The following is a 24,739-nucleotide window of genomic DNA, read 5'->3' as shown; positions in this document are numbered from 1 at the left end:
AAAATATTTATTCTACTTCAATTAAAAAAAATTAAAAAATTAAAAATATTTCTTATTTTATTATAATTATTTTTTATCGTTATTTGAATAAAAATTAATGATGGATTTATTATGATTTTATATATATGACATATATTATCCGTTCAAACTTAAAGTACATGAAATTATTTTTTTTAATTGATAAAATGAGATTACGAAGAATAAAATAATTTCCTACGTTTTTATTATTTAAAGTGGTTTTTAAAAAAAAGAAAAAACAACAATAGAGTTCCTTAAAAGTAATATTTTTATAAGGAACAATTATTATTTAAAAAATATATATATTTATTCAAAAAATGGCATCTATGACCCATCTTGTAACAATAGAGACATTTTTGATTCATTAAATAACAATAAGGGTATTTCTGGATCAAAATATTGATGATAAGGACATTTTTGGACTAAACTATAAACGGAGAGCATTTTTGTTCATTTTAAATAGTTTAAGGACATTTTTGACCATTTTTCTTATTCTTAAAGATCTTGTTTAAAGATATTGCTTTATTTTTAGCTAGAGATTTTGAATTAGAGTTTTTCTGGATACAAATTTATTTTGTTTTTGTTACGAGGGGTGGTGTGGACTTTTTGGTATAAATTTGTATTTAATTGAAGCTCAATACAAGATTGAATATTATTATTAGAAGAAAAAACTGTGAGAACTTAAAATTTATTAGATAAAGGCGTCTAATGAGATTGTCTTTGGTTTTTAGTAGAGGAAAGTTACAGATTTGATTGATCATCCAAATAATTATATTCGCTAGTTAATTATATTAAAACTATATATTATAATAATTAAAATATGCATATTTTATGTATATTATATATATTTATCATTTATTATTTTTTAATGGTCGGTAATACAATTAAAATTGAAAAAATTAGATAAAATGTCTATAGGGTAAAAACTTTCTTATCCAAAAATTTACCCATAAAAATTTCTTAGAAGGGATGTCTAAAGTGTATAAAATTAGTGGGTGGACTTCAAAGGAGTTTAATTACATTTATCTGAAGAAAAATCTATTTTCAAAATTTAGAATTTGGATAAAAGACTTCGTAAGGGATTTTCTTGACTTTTCTAAATTGTAGATGTCAAACTCAGAGAAATAATTAGTGTTGTTCTATTTTTTCTTCGTTTTCCCTTTAGAAAACAATAATAAATAAATGAGAAGACCTCTTTTTATTTGAAGATAAAGGAAAGGAAGGAAACTTAACCCCTTTACCAATTCTTCTTTAAAAAAAGTAAAGATGAAGACTTTTTCTTTTAATAATTAGGTTTTTGAGATTTTTGACAAATGCAACTCATTATGCAATGTTTGCTACTATAATTAATTAATGAACTATATAGACTTTTAAAAAGATGTTCATATAGTTTCCAGTAAAAAGGAAAACAACGTGTTAGGTGAACTTCCAAATTAAAAAAAAAAAATACTAGTTGTATTTTATTTTATGTGGTATTGGTTGACTTAGCACAGTATATAAGAAAGAAAGAATTTTTTTAAAAAAACTTATGATTTAAAATAATTTTTAGATATTTACATGATTGTGAATCATTTCAATTGGAATTAAAAGGAAAATTTTAAATTAAATTATTTTTAATTATCAAGAAGTGACAATGTTTTTAGGATGAACTAAAAAGAAAAATTAAGAATAAAATAATTATGCAGAGAAGACTATTCTAGAAAGTATCTTTGGAAACATTGTGATTAATAATCAAAGTGATTTTTACCTATCTGAGAAGGGAAAAAAAAGTGACAATGATTTATTTTTTTTGTCTGCTAAACTGTTAGATATCATTAATGGAGATATCTTGTTGAACACTATTATGAATATAGAATGTTCTACATTAAGAGAGAATGAGAGGAGATGAATTAGAGAAAATACACTATTAATTAACTTTAATGTGCAGTACATATATATATATATATATATATATATATATATATATATATAATTAGTTCTAACTACCTTCTAACCATCTAACTAACTTTTGCTAACTAAGTCTCTAGGTACTGTTATTTACACATTGACCCCAACCTTCCTATGTTACACCTTCTTTAATACTCCCCCTCAAGTTTGAGGGTATGAACAAATTCAGTACTCCAAACTTGGATAACAAATATTCATGTTGATTTTTTCCCAGTCCTTTAGTTAGCATGTCAGCTTCTTGCTCCTTGGTATGCAGGTACTTTGTTTCAGCTAGCCCTTGTTGTATTTTTTTTCCCCTGATAAAATGGCAGTCTAATTCTATGTGTTTTTTTCTTTCATGTAGTACTGGATTTGCAGCAATTTGGATTGTTGATTTACTGTCAATATGAATGGTAACTGGTGTTCGAACCTCAGCTCTCAGTTCTTTGAACAATCTGACTATCTTAGCTACTGTACTTTCCATGCTCCTACACTCTGCTTCAGCTGAACTTCTAGATATTGTTTTCTGCTTCTTAGATTTCTAGGATATCAGTGAGTATCCCAGCTTGACCATAAATCCAATGACTGATCTTCTAGTATGTAAACAAGCTCCTTAGTCTGAGTCACAATATACTTTTAACTGCTTGTGACCTTTACTGGATAGCAGTACACCTAATCCTAGCTGGCTCTTTATGTATTTCACAACCTTGAGGGCAGCATTGAGATGAGACTGCTTAGGTTGATATAGGAACTGGCTTAGAGTCTGTGTAGCAAAAGATATGTCTAGTCTAGTGACATTTAGATACAAGAGTTTACCAACTAACCTTCTATACATTATGGCATCTTCCAATAGTCTGTCATCATTCCCTTTTCCATTAGCTTCATCATACTCATTGGTTGTCAATTGGACATTAGGATCCAAGGGTGTAGAAGTTGGTTTTGCAGCACGTAGTCCAGCTTCAGAGATGATTTCCAGAGAATACTTTCTCTGATGCATTACAATGCCTTTTTGGGTTTGGCAAACTCAATCCCAAGAAAGTACCTAAGTTCTCCTAGGTCTTTCATCTTGAAGGTATCTTACAGAATCCTTTTGGTTTCTTGAATGAGCATGAGGTCATTACCAGTAATCATTATGTCATCTACATAGACTAGAATTAACACAATAGTTGTATCGGTTCTTTTGACAAACCAAAGAGTAGTCTAGATGACTTTGAAAAAAGTCAAGTCTGATAAGAGCCTTTGTTAGTTTATCATTCCACTGTCTTGGATCTTGCTTTGGTCTATAAGGATATTTAATGAGCCCGCATACTGGTATCTCCCCCTGCACATTAAATACCTTAGGAAGTTGGAAGCCCTGAGGAAGAATCATATAGACTTCATCAAATAAATCTCCCTAGAGGAAGGCATTAGAGACATCCTTCTGATGAATAATTCAATTGTCAATAGCTGCAAAGGCCAAAACACTTCTGACAGTGACCATCTTCACCACTGGAGAGAAGGTCTCTTTGTAGTCAAAGCCTTTTCTCTAATTGAAGCCCTTTTCTATTAGTCTAGCTTTAAACCTGTCAAGCTCACCTAAAGCTTTATACTTAATCTTGAAAATCCATCTACAACCAATAGCCTTTCTGTGCTTAGGCAAGGGAACAACTTGCCAGGTGTTGTTGGATTCCAAGGCTGAGATTTCAGCTTGTATAGCTTCAACCTACCTTGGATCCCTACAAGACTCCTCAAAAGTTGAGGGTTCAACATCAGTGCCAAACTTGGAAAGAAACGCTTGGTAAGGAGAAGTTAGATGATCATAACCAAGGTACAGATCAATTGAGTACAATGGCCTAGGTGGAGAGTGGACAGTAGTAGAGGCTACATAGTCCTTTAGCCACAATGGTGCTTTGGTGCTCCTTTGAGACTTTTTTTGAGTAGGAAGCACAGGTGCAGGAGCATTCTCAGTTAAAGCTATAGAAGTTGATACACCAGGATCAACTGGTACCACATGATCTGCAGGGATATCAGAAACTTTTGGTACAATAGGAGGGGCATGCTCTATAGAAATAGCAGTGATAAAAAGTCACTATCCTACACTGGATGAGGGAATAGAAAATGTGGATTCCCTGAAAATGACATCTCTGCTAAGAAAGAAGTGTCTCTCTTTCAGAGCATAAAAAATATACCCCTTAGTCTGTTCACTGTACCCTATAAGTGTGGCTACTACATTTCTAGGCTGAAACTTGTCATGAATATGCATATTTTTGGCAATGGAAAAGCAGCTTAGAACTCTCATATGTTGGAGGAAAGGTTTTTTTTTGTGAAAGGCTTCATATGGAGATTTGCCATGTAAGACAGCAATAGGCAACCTGTTGATGATATAAGTGGCACTGAGAATGCAATGCCCCCAAAATCTGAGTGGAATATGACCTTGAAATCTAATTGCCCTGGCTACTTCTAATATATGTTTATGCTTTTTCTCAGCAATATCATTTTTTCGTGAAGTGTGAATGCATGTACTTAGATGAACTATACCCATACTAGTGTATAACTTCTCACATTCAGTATTAGCAAACTCAGAATCATTATCAGTCCTGATGGTCTTAACCAATAAACCAAATTGAGTGTGAACTAAAGTGAAGAAGTTTTTCAACACAACATAAACATTACTTTTCAATTTTAATAAAAAGACCTATAACATTTCTGGTACAATCATCAACAATTGTGACAAAGATTCTATTACTATCATATTTGGGAGTTTTAAAGGGTCTCCAAACATCTATGTGTAACAAGTTGAATGGAGAGGAAGACACAAAAAGCTTAGCTAGAGGACAAATGGTGCAAATATTAACATGTTTAGAACACTAACTAGGAGGAAAATCAAAGGCTTGTGTTAGAACACTAGATGAAGGGTGTCCAAGTCTTTGATGCCACAACAGAACTTGAGAGTCATCTTGTGTAAGAAAGGATTGGCAGGGGGAACCTCTACTGAATTTGTGAGTAGGTAGAAGATAAAGGCCACTATTTTCTCTTCCAATCACCTTCATTTGCCCACAGTAGAGATCCTAAAAGATAACACAAAGTCAGGAAAGAAGGAGACTTCACATTTTAGATCCCTAGTAATCTTAGAAACTGATAGAAGGTTGAATTTAAATTTAGGAATTAGAAGAATATTTCTGATGAGATCATATTGAATCATATCATATGATCCTGTATGTGTCACAATAGTAGTATCACCATTTGGCAAATATACTCTCCTAGGTGTATCTTGGGACAGTTTCTCTTTATTATCAAGTAAATATGAGTTATGTGTCATATGATTGGTAGCACCAGAGTCTACAACCTAATCATCCTGTGTAAGGCCTGTAGTAGGTGCAGATGCATTACCTGCTGAGGAGAGGCTTTCTTGAACCAGATTAGCACCTGCTGTGGTGTTACTATAAGAGGTATTTTCTACTTCAGTACCTCCCTGCACATTAGTTTGACCAAGCATATGTAATATATGATTATATTGCTCATGTAACATATTCATACCTCTATTGTAGTCTAGATGCTTAGATTGCCCAGTGCTTCTTTCAGTATTTTTAAAATTGGAGTTACCTTGATTGATACTTTAGTTATAGTCTAGATCTCTAGTATACCTCTGTGGTGGTGAATCACTAACCATATTATTAGAAGTAGAATATGTTCTCTCAGTGTTAGATTTTCCTTTGCCAGTATAGGAATTATTGTTAGGATGTTCTTTTTGCCTCCTCTCATAACTAGAAGAATAGCCATGTAGTTGAAAATAGATAGCTTGAGTGTGACCATTGCGTTTACAATAATCACAAAATATATTTGGATCATAATTAAAAGTATAAGGTGATCTGTGTTTAGGCTATGGAGCTGGTGCATTTTGAGTGGTGAACAAGGCATGCAAATCAGACTGACTACTAGATGTTTTGAAATAGTACGTTGACTCTCTTTTTCAACTAACATTGAATAAGCCTTATTTAATGAAGGCAGAGGTATCATCATCAAAATATGGCCTTGAACTTGTTCATAAGTCTCATTTAGACCCATAAGAAACGGTAACAACTTTTGATTATGCATGAGCACTATAAACTTCCTCGAATTTTGAGAATCACAATGAAGAACTGGAGTTAAGCTGTCAAATTCTACCCACAGATCTCTCAATCGTGAGAAATAGACAGAAATGGAATTCGTACCTTGACTGATAGTATCAATTTCCTCGTGAAGCTGAAAGATACGATATCCATCGACTTTATCATATCGTTCTCAAAGATCCTTCCACACTGCTACAATATTAGTCAAGTACACAATGCCTCCAAGTAATTCCTTTGACACATAGTTCATGATCAAAGACAATACAATGGCATTGCATTGATCCCACAGATTCATCAAATTTGGACCATAATTTTCCCTTTAGCAGGACCCATCGATGAATCCCAGTTTGTTGCAACCTAGAATGACAATTTGCATGGCTCTACTCCATACAGAGAAGTTCTCAGCTACAGTTAGCTGAATAGAGACGAGCGCAACACCTGAATTATCAATAGTATTCAGAAAGAGGGGATGATTATGACTCAGCTTTTCTGGTAGCTCATTATCAACAGTTCCCATGGCTGATCTGTATCAATTTTCTGTATGCGTTAGCTCGAAAAATGCAATCACAGTAGTGATTGAGAAGCTCTAATACCATGTTAGATATCATCAATGGAGTTATCTTGTTGAACACTATCATGAATCTAGAATGTTCTACATTGAGAGAGAATGAGAGGAGATGAATTACGAAAAATACATTGTTAATTAACTTCAATGTACAGTACATGTATATATATACATAATTAGTTCTAACTACCTTCTAACCATCTAACTAACTTTTGCTAACTAAATCTCTAGTTTCTGTTATTTACACATTGACCCCAACATTCCTATGTTACACCTTCTTTAATATAAACAAGAACTTCTATTGAACTTCCACATATTAACTACTAGTAGAAAATTGAAAATTATCTTATTGTTTGTTTATATTTTGTCCAATTTTGAACTTTCTTCTAAAACGTAGAAAAATTAGGGAAGATTTAATCAAATTCTGTTGTTTTGATTAAAAATAGAAAATGTTTCATGTCTGATTTAGTTTCCCTTTGATATATATTAGAATGAGACTAAATGTGTATACTTGAGTTTTCTCATCTTAAATAGTTCCCATGGAAAAATTAATACATCATTTTTTCTCCCTTTTTTGGCTTTCTATTCGTTTCAGTATTTGTGTTGAAATTTCATTAAATCTCAGTTCGACATCTATAATTAAAAATAAAAAAATAATAATTACCACAATCTTTAGTGATAATACAAGATATATTCAAATTAGATTTGACTCAAGAGGTTTTAACACTAATTAAGAAGATTCAAAGAGCGTTCTAGAAGCTACCATCAATTAGAAAGACTTTCGGTCCCTTCATATAGAAATATATTATATTTAATAATTTATAAAGCTATACTACTATCAAATATACAATAACAAGACAAACTTAATAATAATTAATTAAGTAGATGCAACGGTTAATAAATAATAACTATGATAAATTTGTGAACAGACAAGCAAATAAATCAAAAGTGCTTGATTTAATTTTGTTTAGTAGTTGATTAGAGTTAAACATGTATTAATAACATGAATTAGTTATACAGAAATTTTATATGTATTATTTTATGCAGAGATTATTTATGTAAAGTTTATACTTTATAAATGTATTAATCATTTTTCGTAGGTGTCGTTTGATAGCTAATAATTGTAAAGATATTAAATTTAATATAAATAATATCACATTTAATAGCTAGTTAAAAGATAATTATTAGTATGTAAAATTATATTAATGTCATGTATAGAAAAGCAAAGGAAGATGATTACCATGTTGCCTCTTGAATTGATATTATAGTTTGAAACATTGAATTTTCAATTAGTTTGGACTTTAGAGTAGGTAAGGTAAAGGGTCACGGAAATCACGCATCACCTTCACCGACCACGTGATGGAACCAAAACAAACGATCCGATTAGTGTGACGTAACTCGTGACCAGGGGTGGCTTTAAGCGTTGAATCCCTCGAAGACTTTCTAAAATTTAGATATTTTAATTAAATATTATTTATTTTAAATACCTTAAATAAAATTTTAATATGTCATTTTAATACTTTTTACTAATTTGATATATTATATGTGTTGCTTCAATTTTGAGCGCATAAAAAATATATTTTTTTTACAACAAAAAAGAAAATCTAATTAAAAAAAAATTGGAAGAAGAATAAAAAAGAGGGGCAGGGTTGGGGGCAAAAGGGATGAGAAGAAAGCTGGCTAATGGAGTGCGGGGTGGAGTGATGTAAGGTTGGGGTGGCGTGGTAGAAAATAGGTAATTAAGGGTTGTCAATGAGGTGAGGTGGTTGAAAATAGGTAATTTTGGGGTTATGGTGGATAGGGGTGGAAAAGACGATCTAATTGGCATGGGAGGGGTGGAGAAGACGATTTAATTGGCGTGAGTGCGGTGGAGAAAACGATCTGAAGGGAGTTGGGTTAATTTTATTATTATTATTTTTGGTAAAAAAATGACACATGTCTTCAATCATTTTACACTTTTTTTCCTACAAAAGGATAATTATTTGAGAATTATATTTGGTATATATGCTACATGTATTTATTTAATTTATCATTTTGACACATCATTGACGAGTGTGTTACACAAACCTTACGTATTTGGTTGATTGTCAAAAAAAGTGTCAAAATGACACATAGGAGCATCACATGAGGTGTCTAAAATGAACAAAATCTAGTTGAGGTGTCTAAGTGAAAGTTGATGTCTATTTTCAATTTTAGGAGGTCACTGATGGATACAGTCTTAAAAATAAAGCATTGGCCTTAGACCTCCAAAATTATGGTCCCATTTCTTAGTAATAATAAAATTATTATAGATATTTTTTTAAATATTGCGTCATTCTAATTTATTTGTCTTACTTTTCTTTTTAGTTCATTTCGAAAAGACTATTGCGTATAATTCCTAAGAAAATTATTTATAAAATACCATCAACCTTATTTACCCTTTTATATATTCTTGGTAGAGCTTTAGTTATTCATTCTTAAAAAAAAATTCACCTCTTTTAGCTTAAATATTTTTGTATATGCATTCCAATAATTATGCCATGCATGTTCAACTTTATATATATATATATATATATATATATTTGTTGTCGTCGTCATCGCCGCCGACGTTCATTATTTTTTATCGTGCTTTTCTTTTTTTTCTCTTTTTGGTCCTTATTTTTACAACCTGTTGCAACAGGTTAACAATCTGTTGCAATAGATGTCCTATTTGTTGCAACAGATGTGGTATCTGTTGCAATAGATGTCCTATTTGTTGCAACAGATGTGGTATCTGTTGCAACAGATAGTAACAAATGACTTACCCATTGCAACAGATACCACATCTGTTGCAACAAATAGGACATCTATTGCAACAGATGTCGTCATCTGTTGCAACAGATAGAACACATGTTGCAACAAATTGCTAATCTGATGCAACAAATGACTTACCTATTGCAACAACTTCAGCAGTTGTGAGGTGAAGGAGCGGGTGGTTATGGAGGCAAAGAAGGTGTTGATGTTGGTGGTAACAACGAAGATGGAGGTGGTGATGGCAACGGTGGAGGAGAAGGAGGTGGCAACAGTGGTGATGGAGGAGGAAGTGGTGATGGTGGAATAGGAGAAAGTGATGGTGAAGGAGGAAGAAGAAGAAGAATTGATGGTGGTGGAGGTGGGGACGACGACGATAGAAGGAAAGAGAATGGCGTCGGCAGAAGGGAAGGGTAGGGTGGAATGGAGGGAGGGTGGAATAAGAAATATAGGGTTTTTATGGAAATAATAAAACTTGAGGGTTAGCACTAATCTTGAAATTGTCACTTCAACTCAATAATTAAGACTTGACTCACTTTTTCTTAATTTTGAAAACTCTTTGGTCACCCTTTATTAAAATTCCACACTGTCTTCATTGAAGAACTGCTTCTTCCACCTTGATATCCTTAAAATATAATATACTTTAGTAGTATTAAAGAGTAACTGAACATTGTTTTTATTGAGATCTGCTTCAGTCCTTCGATGAGATACTCAATCATTCATGATACAATTACGATATATCTATATATTGTCATGGTATCATTGATGTATGTTATAATTCTTCAATATTCTAATTTAAAAACAGTTTAAACGAGTCATAATTTAGATGCAATTTTTTAAAAATTTGCAAAAAGAGAAAAAAATTATAAAAATATATTTTCTACTAATTTAGAGTTTAATAAATAAGATTGTGACTTTCATAATTTTCTTTTATTTGTTCTTATTTATTTCTTTAAAAAAGAGTCTAATCCTATATGATATCGATAGAATTTTAATATATCGGCGGAGTATTACAGAGGATTCAACTCAATGTTATATGATATCGATATCAATATACTGACAGAGCATCACCGATGATTAATTCATAATAGTGATGCTGACGTCATACGCGAAATAAGAAAGGAGAAAGTGGAATAAGCGGATAAATAGTTTAAGCCGTTGGTCCATTAAACTTAAATAAATTGGATTGAATTTATTTTTGATAAATAATTTTACGATTAAATTCATTTTGTGTAGTTTTCCTTTTAAAATAAACACTGATAGGAAGGTGACAACTTCCATATATAAAAAAAATGGCAGATAAAAATAATTTGATCATGCCAGAAGGAAGTTAAAAATACTATTGCACCACGTGAAGACCAAATAAAGAAATCACTGAATAAGATGTTTTTGAGGCGCATCTGAAAATTTGAAGGTTGTATTTTTCTAATTTTATTTTTGGATAAGTTATATTTTGATATTGTTATTCCACTTAGAGGTAATAATTATTTATCTCAATATTAATTATTATTTTAGAATAAGTTATTTCAGAATTTGTAATCATAAAAGAGATTAGGCGGTACCAAAATATTATCTCAGAATTAGTTTCCCTTGTCCATCATACCAAGTTTTCTGCATTTTACTTTAAGTAGAATTGATTCTTGAAAACTACAGATATCAATTATAACACATAAATAAATCAGTAAATATTAACTAAAAAGAGATTATATTTGTAGATGTAAATAAAAATAAAATAATCAAACACTCTTCTTATTATATATTCTTAAAAAGCATATAAATAAAAAAATACGATAAATATTTTAAAATGAACGGAATAATTTATTAAATTATAGGATAAGCTTCCCAACCAAAAAAAAAATACCTCACAATAAGCACTTCCTTATAGTCTTTCCCCATATCTATAAAGATGCTCATTATTACAGTTGAAATGTACCCACTCATTGAATTATCCAATGGCGCTATCCACTAGCAAATGTTAATTACTAGAAAACGTGATATTCTTTTTTGAAATTAGAGCCACATAAAGTGTGATACACACAAATATAATGATACACAAGTGTTCTTTTATGATGGTTGGGGTGATTTTTAGTAAGGGAAAAGACAATTTATTTTTTAACTTGTTTTGAAAAGTCAGGTACATGCTTATACTATTATGACGATTTATTACATGTATCCTCTTTAGTAAACTTCAATTTCTCTCAACATGACCCAAAGTCAATTTGACTTTTTTCATATTAAATATTTTTATAGTATCATCATCATCATATTTTTTCCTTTTCTTGCATTTTGAATAACCATTCTTGACTTAAAATTATCTACTTCTCCAATCGGAATGTACTTGATTTTGCGTGCTCATCAAAAGATAATTTTTCATACTCTTCAGAGCCTACAATTTTAAATAATGGCTTAAAAGTGATTGTATCTTCAATATCCATAATCATACACTTCAATTTATTTTTTAACTTGTTTTGAAAAGTCAGGTACATGCTTATACTATTATGACGATTTATTACACACCTAAATTTGTTTAAAGTGATATCAATACACCCTTCTGAAGATAATCTCAATTTTTATGTGAAAAGGTGTTATACACGAGTTTTGACACGTAAATAATATTATTTTAATTTTTTTCAACCTTTTCCCCTTAAAATTTTCTTTTTTTAATCAAAAAAAAATTATATATCAGCTGATACAAAGACCAAAAACCAGGGTTAAAAATCAAAAAAGAAAAGAATTCTTCCAAGACTCCAGTTCTTTTGATGTTTAATGTACATAACACACTCCATATCAAGAGGCTCATATTAATGTTCTCTACAAGCTGCTATAGATTCTTTTGCAAAACAGTAATTTCTACTTGTAAACAATAAATTTTGAGTCGAGAAAAATAAATAATCAAGATCGAAAAATTGGGGTAACAAAGAGTAATATTTGATTTTAAAATGTAGTGCGTGTTACAATCTCTACGATAATCCTCTGATTCTTCAAATAATATGAAATATGTTGAACTTGAATTTGATTTAGAGTCAAGGGCTTGAATAGCTTGATCTTGAATCTTCGTCTTCAAATTTGAATTTGAATTATTCGTCACGAACACTTGTACGGTTATGACGAATAATAAATATGAACAAGTAACTTGATCTCGAACTTTTCGATCTTTGCCTTCGTTCTTGATCTTGAACTTGAACTTGAATTTGATTACTTGAACTTTGTAGCTTTGTAGAGAATTTGCGGCCTTTGATCCACAAGCTCTCTTCTTACTTCTTGTTCTTCAAAACTCTCTCCTCTGAAAATAATGAGGACCTCTATTTATAGTTGTAGAGAGTAGTATGCTGGTGTGATTTGATTGACCGGTTTGAACTGACCAATCAGATTCTTTTGGTGAAGAATTTTAATTTGATTGGTAAGAACATGTCACATATACATGTGACATTATTCTAGTGACTCATTTAATTTGACTTAAATTGCCACATAACTTCGACAAGTGACATGATTTTAGTGGTTTATTTAATTTAACTTGGATTGCCACATAATTTTGGCACATAGCATGATTCTAATGACTCATTTAATTTGACTTGGATTGCCACATAACTTTGACACTTGGTGTAATTTTAGTGGCTCATTTAATTTGATTTGAATTGCCACATCATTTGAATTATTTTCTTGAATTTAATATAATCCAATTTAATTTACGAATTTAAATCCAATAAAACTTTAACGCTTACACTACTCTTTGTACGTTCTTCCTCTACACCATACATGTTCCTTCTTCATTATTCATAGATTGAAGAAAAAAAAGAAAAAAAGAAAAAAAATAGGGAACAGGAAGATGATTATGAAGTACGGAGACGTTGGAGGTGGCGATAGGTGGTGGGCAATACACTATTGCTAGTGAAACAAGTAAAAAATTTTAGATTTGTAAAATTCTTGATAAATATGAATGAAAATAAAGCATTTCATTTGTATTCTTTGTGTGTAATGAATAATTAAATATACTATTAATGGCGGCTTGAGAAAAAAATGATATTGTAGTGGTTGTAGGTGATGCTCCGGTGAAAATAGAGAAGACAAAGATAGAGTAATCATTCTCTTCGATGGATTTTTGAAGGAAATAAAAGTACACATATGCACAAGTGAAACACCCAACAAAGGTTATATAAGAGAAATTTATTAAGTTAGAGCAAAGAGCTAAGATACTTTACTTAATAACTCAAAAACTCTTGTATCTCACTATATTGAAAATATATAATAAGACACTCCTATTTATAATACTAACAAACCAAATTAAACTAGGACTAGAAAACCTCCTTAAAAACAAATAAATTTTAACTAAACATGAATGAAATAAATATCAAAAAACTAATCCTAAACAATTTAGGATTCTTACTCTTGGTTTATTTCCAACATAACCTCCTTTAAACCAAGATCTTCAAATGAGACCATGCCTAGTATCTTCTTCAACTCTATGAACAACTCCAATTCTAATGGCTTTGTGAAAATATCAGCAACTTGTTCTTCAATCTTGCTATATCCAACTACTATCGCTTTATGTTGAACTAAATCACGAAGGAAGTGTCATTTAATGTCAATGTGTTTGCTATGGTTATGAAAAAATAAATTCTTTGTTAACTCAATTGTAGACTTACTACCACAAAATATTTTTGTAGGACTATCTTGCTTATTTTGAAATTCAAGCATCTTTCTCAACCATAATGCTTGTGTAGCACTACTCGTTGCTGCCATGTACTCTACTTCAGCACATGATAAAACAACAATTTGTTGCTTCTTTGAAGGCCAAGAAAATACGCTAGATCCCAATTAGAATTTATAGCCAGAAGTACTTTTTCGTACCATCATCTCACTACCCCAATCACTATCAGTGAATCCAGCAAGACTACTATCATTAGTCTTTGAGTAAAATATGTCATTATAGTGTGTACTGTGTACCTTGAATATATCTCAAAATTCTCTTGGCTGCTTGCAAGTGAGATTGACGAGGAAATTTCATAAATCTTCTAATTAATTCAATCCCATAAGTAATATTAGGCCTTGTAGAAATCAAATATCTTAGACTCCCTATCAATTTTTTAAATTATGTAGCATCAACAAAATCGTGTGTGTCTTCTTTAGTAAACTTCAATTTCTCTCAACATGACCCAAAGTCAATTTGACTTTTTTCATATTAAATATTTTTATAGTATCATCATCATCATATTTTTTCCTTTTCTTGCATTTTGAATAACCATTCTTGACTTAAAATTATCTACTTCTCCAATCGGAATGTACTTGATTTTGTGTGCTCATCAAAAGATAATTTTTCATACTCTTCAGAGCCTACAATTTTAAATAATGGCTTAAAAGTGATTGTATCTTCAATATCCATAATCATACACTTCAATTGCAGATCTAGAGATTCAATTGTTTCTGCTTCAATTTTGGGTAGATCATCAAAAACTTGCTTTTGGTGAATACTTTTACTTCTTTTATTACTAACTTTATCTTCAAAAGCTTCAAACAATTTTTCTTGTGAGATAATAGTGAATATTTCTATTTCTTTTTCAATGGCTTCATCTTGAATAGACCAATCATGTCTATTATATGTCTAATGGCTTCAATCATCAACCTCTATCAATGGAGCATCAGTTTCAACCAAATTAGTAATTCCAAAAAATATTGGCTTATTAGATTGATCATTATTGGAGTCCTTTTTGCAATCAAAGGTATGTATACCACAGTAGAAGTTATCTCTACCTTCGCTTATTTTCTCCATAATTTTAAATTCTGATCTTATTCATATACTTCTGTCAGATTCGCTGATTTTTTTTTTTGATTGATCATCCTTTCTTTGGTCTTCTTCATTTAGTTTTGTCAGCTCTTCTTTTTCTTTTGATTGATCATCCTTTCTTTGCAATTCCTCATCCACTATAACAACTGTTTGTTGATTAAGATACATCTCATATATCATAAATTCATCTTCTAGATCACCAAATCTTGCATTAGTTCTAAATGATTCATCTAAATCAATAAATAATTCCTTATTTCCAAACATGTGGTTGCTACAACCAGAATCAATGAACCATTCATTCGCTTTATTTTCTTCAATTCCTAAGCTACAAAAATAATAAAGTCTCTTGTTTATCTCCATAATTTTCAATCAACTTTTCATGTACTTTTCTATTTTCAGATTTATTAAACCATCAATCTCTTTAATAGTGCCCAAATTTTTTACAATTATGACACTGAACTGTTGATTTGTTACATCTTTGAAAATTTTGATTACTTTATTGTTCATTTCTAAAATTATTATTTCTCTGTTGATAAGAAAAATTACCTCAATTCCTTTGTCCTCTACCTCTGAAATTCTGACCTCTTTGATTTGTCTTAGTCAAATTTGATATCTCTTCTTTTGGGTTAGGTTGAGTCACCTTCGCTTGCAACACTTCATCAATTGTTTATGTTATCTGTTGATTTAGGGACATCTCATATGTCACTAATTCACCTTCTAAATCATCAAGTGTCAAAGTGGTAAGATCTTTGATGGCCTCAAGGATCGTCATTTTGGTGAGAAATTTTATACTCAAGGATCGCAATACTTTTTCAACAACTTTAATTTATCTAATCCTTCTCCATTAGTCATTATATCATTGACAATATTAGTAACTCTTGTCAAGAATTCTTTGACGGACTCTGTTGGTTTCATTTGGGCTAACACGTATTGTCTTCTAAGCTCATGCAATTAGACTTTTCTTACGTTTGCATACCTCGATGTGTATTTACTAAAATTGTCCAAGCCTCCTTTGCTGACTTAACATGTAAATAAATGTTATATACATGCAATTTGATCTTGCTATCAAGGTAAAAATATGCCCTATAGTCCAATTGTCTATTTTTTTCAACTGTTTAGCGGCTTCTCCGGTCAATGTTGTGCCTTCTGAAGTTTCCACAAATCTATTATCAATAATGGACCATAGTCCAACGGCATTGAAAAAAAATTATTTGTTTATACCAACTCTCAAAATTATTTTTGTCATCAAACACAAAAATGAGACAATTCGGTAAATATGAAATATCCATATTCTTTTGTATATGTCTGATCTCACACGAGGCTTTGATACGATCTCAATATCAATTTGAAGAAAATAAAAGTACACAATGGAATAATATATGCACAAGTGAAAGACCCAGCAAATGTTATATTGAAGAAATTTATTAAGTTAGAGAGAGGACATATGGGACTTTACTTATTAACTCAAAAACTCTTGAATCTCACTATGAGCCCGTTTGGATGGGCTTTAATGACCAACTTAAAGCTCATTTTTAGCTTTTGGACTTATTTGCCTAATGCTAACTTTAAGTCATAAAGTTCTTAAAGTTAGTCAAAAATAAAAAGTTCGGATTCCTAACTTTTTTTTTCTAAGTGCTTAAAGTCATTTTCTTTGACCATGGAAATTACTTTTATATCCCTTATATTTTAACTAAATTTCCAAACTACCCTTTTTATTCTTTTAACCCTAAAATTCACATCATTTTCCTCATTTAAACACTTTTATCCAAACACTCAACTGCTTATTTATAAAAATAACTTTCAGCACTTCAAAGTTCTAAAAGCACTTCATACATAAAAGTTACTTTTTTAAGTCAATCCAAACGGGCTCTATATTGAAAATATGTAATAAGGCATCCCTATTTATAATACTAACAAACCAAATTAAACAAGGACTAGAAAATCTCCGTAAAACAAATAAAATATATACCAAAAAACTAATCATAAATAATTTAGGATTTCTACTCTTGGTTTATTTTTAATATTTTTTGATAAATTTAGGCAATGTAATCATGAATTTTATGCATAAATATTATAGTATTTTCAATAGAAGCCATTATCTTTCTCATGATTTTTTCCGGTGATCTACTCCGGTGGATCCTTCGATGAGTTTGAGCAGAAAAATCATGAACTTTAAGTTGAAAAATTATTAACTTTTCGATGGATGACATCATCTTGTCCACTACTTTCTATTTCTTTTTATAGGCCCTCTTTAATGATAGAGTGTTAGATATGTTTCTACGGGGATAAAGTGAAGAAATAATCATGCTGACAAATGATAATAAATTGTTGAAGAAGAAGAACTCAAAAGAAAAGGAAAATATAAAAAAAATTAAGAAATGGGGGCCACCAATTAAAAAAATTGACATAATTAATATATTAGAAATTATAATACTTAATTATAATGACCAATAAATTAGTGTCACGTGTTCAAATTTGTCATTTTAATTTTTTTTTTCTTCTCACGCACCTTAAGGAAGGTGAAGACACTTTCTCTACCATGTTACCTTCCAAGGGAGTATTAATATCACTTTGAACAAGATTAGGTGTATAATAGATCGTCATGATAATTTAAACGTAACCAACTTTTCAGAATAAATTCAGAAGAGAATTTATATCTTTTCCCTTTTAGTAATGATATAGGTGTATCTTATATAATAATAATAGGGTGATACACTCGAACACAACGACCATACATATATTAACAATCAATAATGATATTGAAATCCAGTCAAAAAAAAGAATGTGTATATATATCCAATCGCGTGCTTAAATGATACATACATGTATCAGAAGTCTATTTTTTTTGATACATAGTGTACACACTCAAAAATACAACTGTTTGTTGTATGTATGTAAAGTGTAAATTGATAAATTGATTTCCTTTCTCAGGTTCGAGTCTTGGATATAAAAATAATTTTATCGGGGAGAGTCACCCTGAATGGGCCCTACAATGCTCGATCGAAATTTAATCGAAACTTCAATGCTGGCTCCAAAAAAATAATAATAAAAAATAACTTGCCGTCAGCCGAAAAACCTAGCTTTTGCCTATACTTTCCATCATCGGGGAGTGACCAGATGAAACCCGCACCTGAAACAACTTCAAATATGAATTACGCATCCATTCAAAGACCATCACGTATTACGAAGAAACCTATTGCGTATTTGCATGGAGAACCGCGAGTAATATGGGAAGAAACAGAAGTAGAGCAGATGATCGATCCTAAACGAAAATATGCTGTCATTGGAAGATTAATACCCAAACAATGTGAATTAAAAAGAGAGTGCAATATTGGTTTATTGAGTAACAGACATGTTCTTATAAGGGCTTCATTATGTTAATCTTCTCTCTAAACAAGACCCATTGGAATTGGACTTTCCCAATGAAAATCCTTAAATGGGACCATTTTTTTTTTATCCTGAAGAGGAGACTACTTAGCTATTGGTTGGATTTCTTTCCCATCTTTGCCCCCCAATTTCTTTGGGAAGGAATCAGTATTCTCACTAGCGGCAGCTGTAGGTAAATCACTACAAGTGGACCTTGCTACTAGGAACCAAACAAGACCCAGTTATGCCAGGGTGAAGGTAGAGAGCGAGTTCCCAAAAAGAATAAATGTAGGGCTTAGAAAGCAATCAGGGGAGATATGTTACAAATGGGTAAGAATCAAATATGATTATGTTCCCAAGTATTGTACAAACTGCAAAATACAAGGGCATAGTGAGCAAGAGTGCTACATTATAGCTGTATCCAAAAAGAGAGAAAATGGGAGAAGATTTGATGAAAGAGAAAATGGGAAATCAAATGGGGGATAACACACGAAAGCTTTTGCAGGATAAAAAAGGAGACAACCAAAGGAAGGAGGAACAATTTAGGGAATACAAGAACAAAAAGGGATATGGAAAAAGGAGATACCAAGCTTGGGAGAAACCGGAACAGGTCTGGAACAAAAAACAAAAACATCAAAATTCTGAAGTGGTTGAGAGACAGGAAATCAATTTGAGGCTTTAAATGACAGAAAGAGGAGGGACATGGTGAACAGGTGCAAAAAGCTCTACAAAGCAGTGGGTGGAGGAATCTTTTGACAAACATAAGCTTATGGAAGTGGAGGACCCTTCTAACAAAGTGAGTACTCTGGAACAGTATCCTCGCCTGGGTGATGAACGCAGTATAAATAAGATGGCTCAGTCAAGCAATGGGACAACATAGAATGGAGTTGCAACTCAGAATAATGGGTGAGGGGATGAGATAGATGAGCCACAATTCAATAATGGTCTCCTGCTAACAAAAATAATTCCAGACCTGGAGAAATTGACAGAGGAACAGAAGGAGGAGTAGAGAGGTACAAAGAAGGATGAAAACATGATAGAGAATATTAATAGCATTGCAAGAGGAGGGGATCTATCCCCTAGACAAACATCAAGCATGAAGAGTAGAATGAAAAGAAACCATCCAAGCATACCTCTTCAAGTTCAAACAAGAGGAGTAGTAGGGAGATAGGGTCTCTGTAAGTAATTAATGATTGACAAAATTATTTTTTGGAACATAAGATCAGTTAATACTCAAAATGCTTTTGAGAGATTAATTGATCTAAGCAGGAGACATCATTACTAATTAATAGCTCTCATGGAGCCTTTTCAAGGTTCACAAGAGTTGCACCAATTTAGAGAAAAACTGGGAATGCAAAATGCCTATTGTAATTGCTCAGCAAAGATCTGGCTGTTTTGGGATGAGAAGTGGCAAGGACAAATGACAAAAGATAGAATACAGCAAGTCTTAGTTTTGTTTAAAGAAAACAATGTTGAGGTACTGATAACCACTGTTTATGCAAGATGTAGTGCTCTTGAAAGACTAGAGTTGTGGGATGAACTGGAGAATCTAGCTAATGAATATCAAAGCTTGTGGATGATTGGTGGGGACTTTAATGTGATTTTGAATGAAGAAGAAAAGAAGGGAGGTCTTCCATTTTCACAGGGTGAAGCTACTGATTTTTCCCAATGTATCAATAATTGTGGTGTGGAAGTATTAAAGACAACAGGGAGTAGATCTACTTGGTGGAATGGCAGGACAGAGGGAGAGTGTATTTTTAAAAGATTAGATAGGGTGTTAGGGAATCAGTCTCTCTTCAATCTGATTCCATCAAGTGAGGTTCATCATTTAATAAGAAGGGGATCAGACCATGCTCCACTACATGTAATATGTAATATGTAATACAGAGCAACAGATAATGGTTAAGCCTTTCAAGTTCCTCAACTTTTGGACAAAGCATAAAGATTTCTACAAAGTGGTGGAGGACAATTGGAAGGTTGATTTCAATGGTTGTCCTTTTTTGATTCTTAAAATAAAATTGAAAAGAGTCAAATATGCTTTGTCTAAATGGAGCAAAGTAGTATTTGGAGATATTTTTCAACAGATTGCCACCCTGGATGATGTGATTAAAGTAGAGGAAATACAATTTGAAATGATGCCAACACAAGTGAATAGAACTTTACTGAAGAAGGCAGAGGCAGAATTAAGAAGATATCTGCATATAGAAAAGGAATATTGGAAACAGAAAGCAGGTATGAGATGGTTTAAGGATGGCGACAGAAATACAAAGTTTTCTATTCATATGTGAGGGGAAGTAGAAAGAAGCTTCATATTCATGAGATCAAAACAGGCAAAGGAGATGTTATTAATGATACTGATAATATTGGTACTGAAGCTGTTCAGTATTATGAAGAACGTTTCAAGGAATCTTCTTATAATGTAGATGACAGGATGTTGAATCACATTCCTAAATGGTAACTGATGCTCAGAATGAGAAAAATGACTGAACTACCTACTATGCAGGAAGTGAAAAGAGTGGTCTTTGATCTGAATGGGATAGCACAAGTGGTCCAGATGGTTTTTCAGGGCATTTTTTCCAAAGTTGTTGGGAGATCATTGGTGAAGATATCACACAGGTGGTTAGAGGTTTCTTCTGTGGAAAAGAACTGCCAAAGCTCATTACTTATACTAATTTGGTTCTTATACGGTTATACCTATGAAGGAACAATTTAGTTCCTTTGCTGATATGAGACCAATTAGTCTAAGTACCTTTGGGAACAAAATCATATCTAGGGTCCTACATGAGAGAATAGCTGAGGTACTTCCTAATATTATTTCAAAGAATCAGTTAGGCTTTGTTAAAGGGAGCAACATTACAGAGAATGTGTTATTGGCACGAGATTATCAGAGATATAAATCCAAGAAATAAAAATCATAATGTGGTGGTGAAACTTGACATGGCAAAGGTTTATGATAGAGTTTCTTGGATTTATTTGACAAAGATAATGAGAAGGTTTGGATTCCGTGAGATTATCATTGACATGATTTGGAGATTAGTATCCAATAACTGGTACTCAGTACTAGTTAATGAAAAATTTCATGGTTTCTTCTCTTCTTCAAGAGGACTAAAGCAAGGAGATCCATTGTCAACTACATTATAATTGCTGCAGAAGTACTATCCAGGGGTTTAAATAATTTGTATGAGGATGTCAAGTTTAAAGGATATGGAATGCCTAAGTGGAGTCCAATGATTAATCACCTCTCCTATGCAGATGACACAATCTTATTTTCATCAGAGGATAGATATACAGTGGAGAAAATGATTGGTATGCTCAGAAGACAGATGATTAATAGAGATAGAGCTTTTTCTACCTACATGAGAAAACTCCTATTGCTATAGGAATCATATTGAGAAGATTGACAGGTATTAAAATGGGGAACTTTCCATTTACATACCTGGGATTTCCAGTATTTTATGGAAGAAAAAACAAAACACACTTTGAAGATCTACTAAGAAAGGTGGCAAGAAGAATTATGAGTTGGTAGAGCAGATTCCTATCCTTTGGTGGAAGAATGGTATTAATAGGTCATGTGTTACAGTGCATGCCAGTGCACTTACTGTCAGCTATGAACCCACCAAAGAAAGTACTAGATCAGATACACAAGATATTTGAAAGTTTTTTCTGGAGTAAGACGGGTAAAAGAGGAAAACATTGGTTGCTTGGGATGACTTATGCTACCCCTATGTAGAAGGTGGTATTGGCTTCAGATCTTTACATGATGCCTCAACGGCTTTATTTGCAAAGTTATGGTGGAATTTCAGGACCTCTACTTCATCACTATGGAGCACTTTCATGTGGAGCAAATACTGCAAAAAGCAGCATCCTACTATGGTCAGAACTATGGGGGCATCTCATGGATGGAGAAAAATGTTATTGGTTAGAGAAGAGGTGGAACATGATATATAGTGGCAGCTTAAAGCAGGAAACTCTAGTTTCTGGTATGATAACTGGACAAAACAAGGTGCTCTTTACTTCACTGAGGAGACCAACATTATTGATGAAAGTTTAGAGATAAAAGACCTCATTGTGAATGGGGAGTGGGATAAAGAAAAGCTTTTGCAATTGATTTCTGGGGAGATGGCAGAACATATAACAAACACCATTAACCAAAGTTGGTAGAAGGGGAAAATGACAAAGCTTGGTGGATGGCAAACACTTCTGGAGCTTTTACAGTCCAATCTGCTTATGGTGTAATGAGAAGGAAGAAGGAACAACAGAGCTGGCTGAACAATATTTGGGTGTCTGAAATTCCTTTCAAAATGAGATTTTTTCAATGGAGAGAATGGAAGGGTAGGATTGCTACTGAGGATAACCTAAGGAAGATGAGGATTCAAATAGCCTCAAGATGTTACTGCTGTGAGACCTATACCCAGGAGACTGTCTCATTTATTACTAACTGTTCCTATAGCCCATAGGCTATGGAGTTTCTTCGCTACATGTGCAGGTATCAGTATGGAGGGAGCCAATTTAACAAATCTAATTGGTAAATGGCGGAAGGCTCAGGTTCCCACAAAGCTGCAGTTTGGTATACAGGGAAATACCATCAATAGTTATGTAGGAACTGTGGAAAAGAAGAAATGCAAGGAGATATGATAAAGAGGTCACCTATCATAGGCTGTTACACAATGTCAAGACAATGTGTATAAAACAATTAAAGGAAAGTTTCCTTGGATGGACCTTCCAAAGGAGTGGCCAGGAATGATTAAGATCCTACAGGGATATAAGCCTAAACTACATCACATAGCTATCAAATGGAAGAATTTTCATTGGATGGGTGAAATGCAATACTGATGGTGCTAGTAGAGGCAATCCTGGAGAAAGTTCATATGGATTCTGTATAAGGGACACACATGGTGATCTAATTTTTGCAGAAGCTATGGCTATAGGAATAACTACTAATATGGAGACAGAAGCAATTGCAATTCTTAAAGCTATGAGGCATTGCAAAGTGTATGATTTTCAGAATATCATCATAGAAACAGACTCTTTAAGTCTCATGAACATGATATTGAAAGAGTGGAGAATTCCATGGAGTCTTGCGGTGCAAATAGAGGAGATTCAAAAGCTAATGAATATTTTGAAAGTTCAAGTCAAGCATGCATTTAGGGAAGCAAATCAATTAGCAGATAAACTAGCTAATTTAGCATTAAAGAATCAGGCAATCATACAAGTTCATCATTTCAGAGAACTACCAGTAGCATGCTTGGACAAAGCGTAGGTTTGTTCATTGAGAATTAAAACAAGGAGACTAATCAGTTCAAATGTCCAGGATGCAAAGGTATTCACAACATGGAGAGGAGTCCTATAGCAGGGATATTTAAAAAATCAGTGTGTACCATCAAAGGGATCGCTCTGCTACGAGAGTAACTAAGCTACCTAACTCTAGCTATGCTAGCTTACAAAACGAATCATCACCAAAAGTTGATGGCACTGGAGCCGAATCAAGAACTACAGCATGGTACCTAAGGCTGAACTTCAATGGAAGCAGGATAGAGACAGAGTTCCAAGAGATGCTACAGCAGATATGCAAGACATTAGTAGCAAAAAATGCAAAGAGTATAAGAGGGAGGAATAGCCACTTACATGAAGTCTTGGATCTCAGATGCACAACCCAGTTCCCAAATTTGCGAGCTAAACTCAAGATGATAGGCCAGAGGGGCATCCATGAGTACATCTCTCAGCTACGACATAGAAAGAGGGGAAGAGGGATCTGAATAGTAAGAAGGAATTAATTGTATTTGGGCTGTTGGGGTCCAATTTGAACGGAAAAAAATAAAATGGCCCTGAGCCAAAATTTTATTTAAAAAATAAAATATATATATATATATATATATATATATATATATATATATATATATATATATAGATAGATAGATAGATAGATAGATAGATAGATAGATAGATAAAATAACTTCCAAACAAACACAAGGACAACATTCCATTTAGATAAGGTATCCAATTCATTATAATACCCCAAACTACAATTTTCAATTTTTCTCCTTAAAAAAGCAAAGCAAAGCAATTCCACATGTTCCCCTTCACATGGTTTTAGCAATAAGTGATATTTGGAAGACCCCTGCAACTACTACAAAGTTGAATATCTGACAAACAAGTCAATTAGCCAATATACTTAGAAACAGCAAACAAATATAACAATAGAGAACTATTAGAACTAGAAGGGAC

General features: G+C 32.5%; 1 protein-coding gene across 1 annotated transcript; it reads left to right on the top strand.

The window, feature by feature from the left end:
- Positions 1 to 9,319: 9,319 nt before the first annotated feature.
- Positions 9,320 to 19,196, top strand: LOC129891676 (expansin-A26-like). Its single transcript, XM_055967119.1, has 4 exons — positions 9,320 to 9,446; positions 9,545 to 9,779; positions 18,613 to 18,844; positions 18,930 to 19,196. The coding sequence occupies exons 1-4, from the start codon at positions 9,320 to 9,322 to the stop codon at positions 19,194 to 19,196; spliced, it is 861 nt and encodes a 286-aa protein (XP_055823094.1).
- The last annotated feature ends 5,543 nt before the right edge of the window (positions 19,197 to 24,739 follow it).

This window comes from Solanum dulcamara, chromosome 1, assembly GCF_947179165.1.
Source record: "Solanum dulcamara chromosome 1, daSolDulc1.2, whole genome shotgun sequence".
NCBI classification, from domain to species: Eukaryota; Viridiplantae; Streptophyta; class Magnoliopsida; order Solanales; family Solanaceae; genus Solanum; species Solanum dulcamara.
Note: the sequence above shows the minus strand (reverse complement) of the source record. Positions and strands in the feature narration are given on the sequence as shown.

Bases quoted from the DNA above. Each gene is read 5' to 3' on its own strand.
- LOC129891676 (XM_055967119.1), top strand. From the start codon at position 9,320: ATGTCCTATTTGTTGCAACAGATGTGGTATCTGTTGCAACAGATAGTA. The intron at 9,780-18,612 runs GTAGGGTGGAAT...TTTATCCTGAAG, and splicing joins GGCGTCGGCAGAAGGGAAGG to AGGAGACTACTTAGCTATTG. The intron at 18,845-18,929 runs GTAAGAATCAAA...GCTACATTATAG, and splicing joins GGGAGATATGTTACAAATGG to CTGTATCCAAAAAGAGAGAA.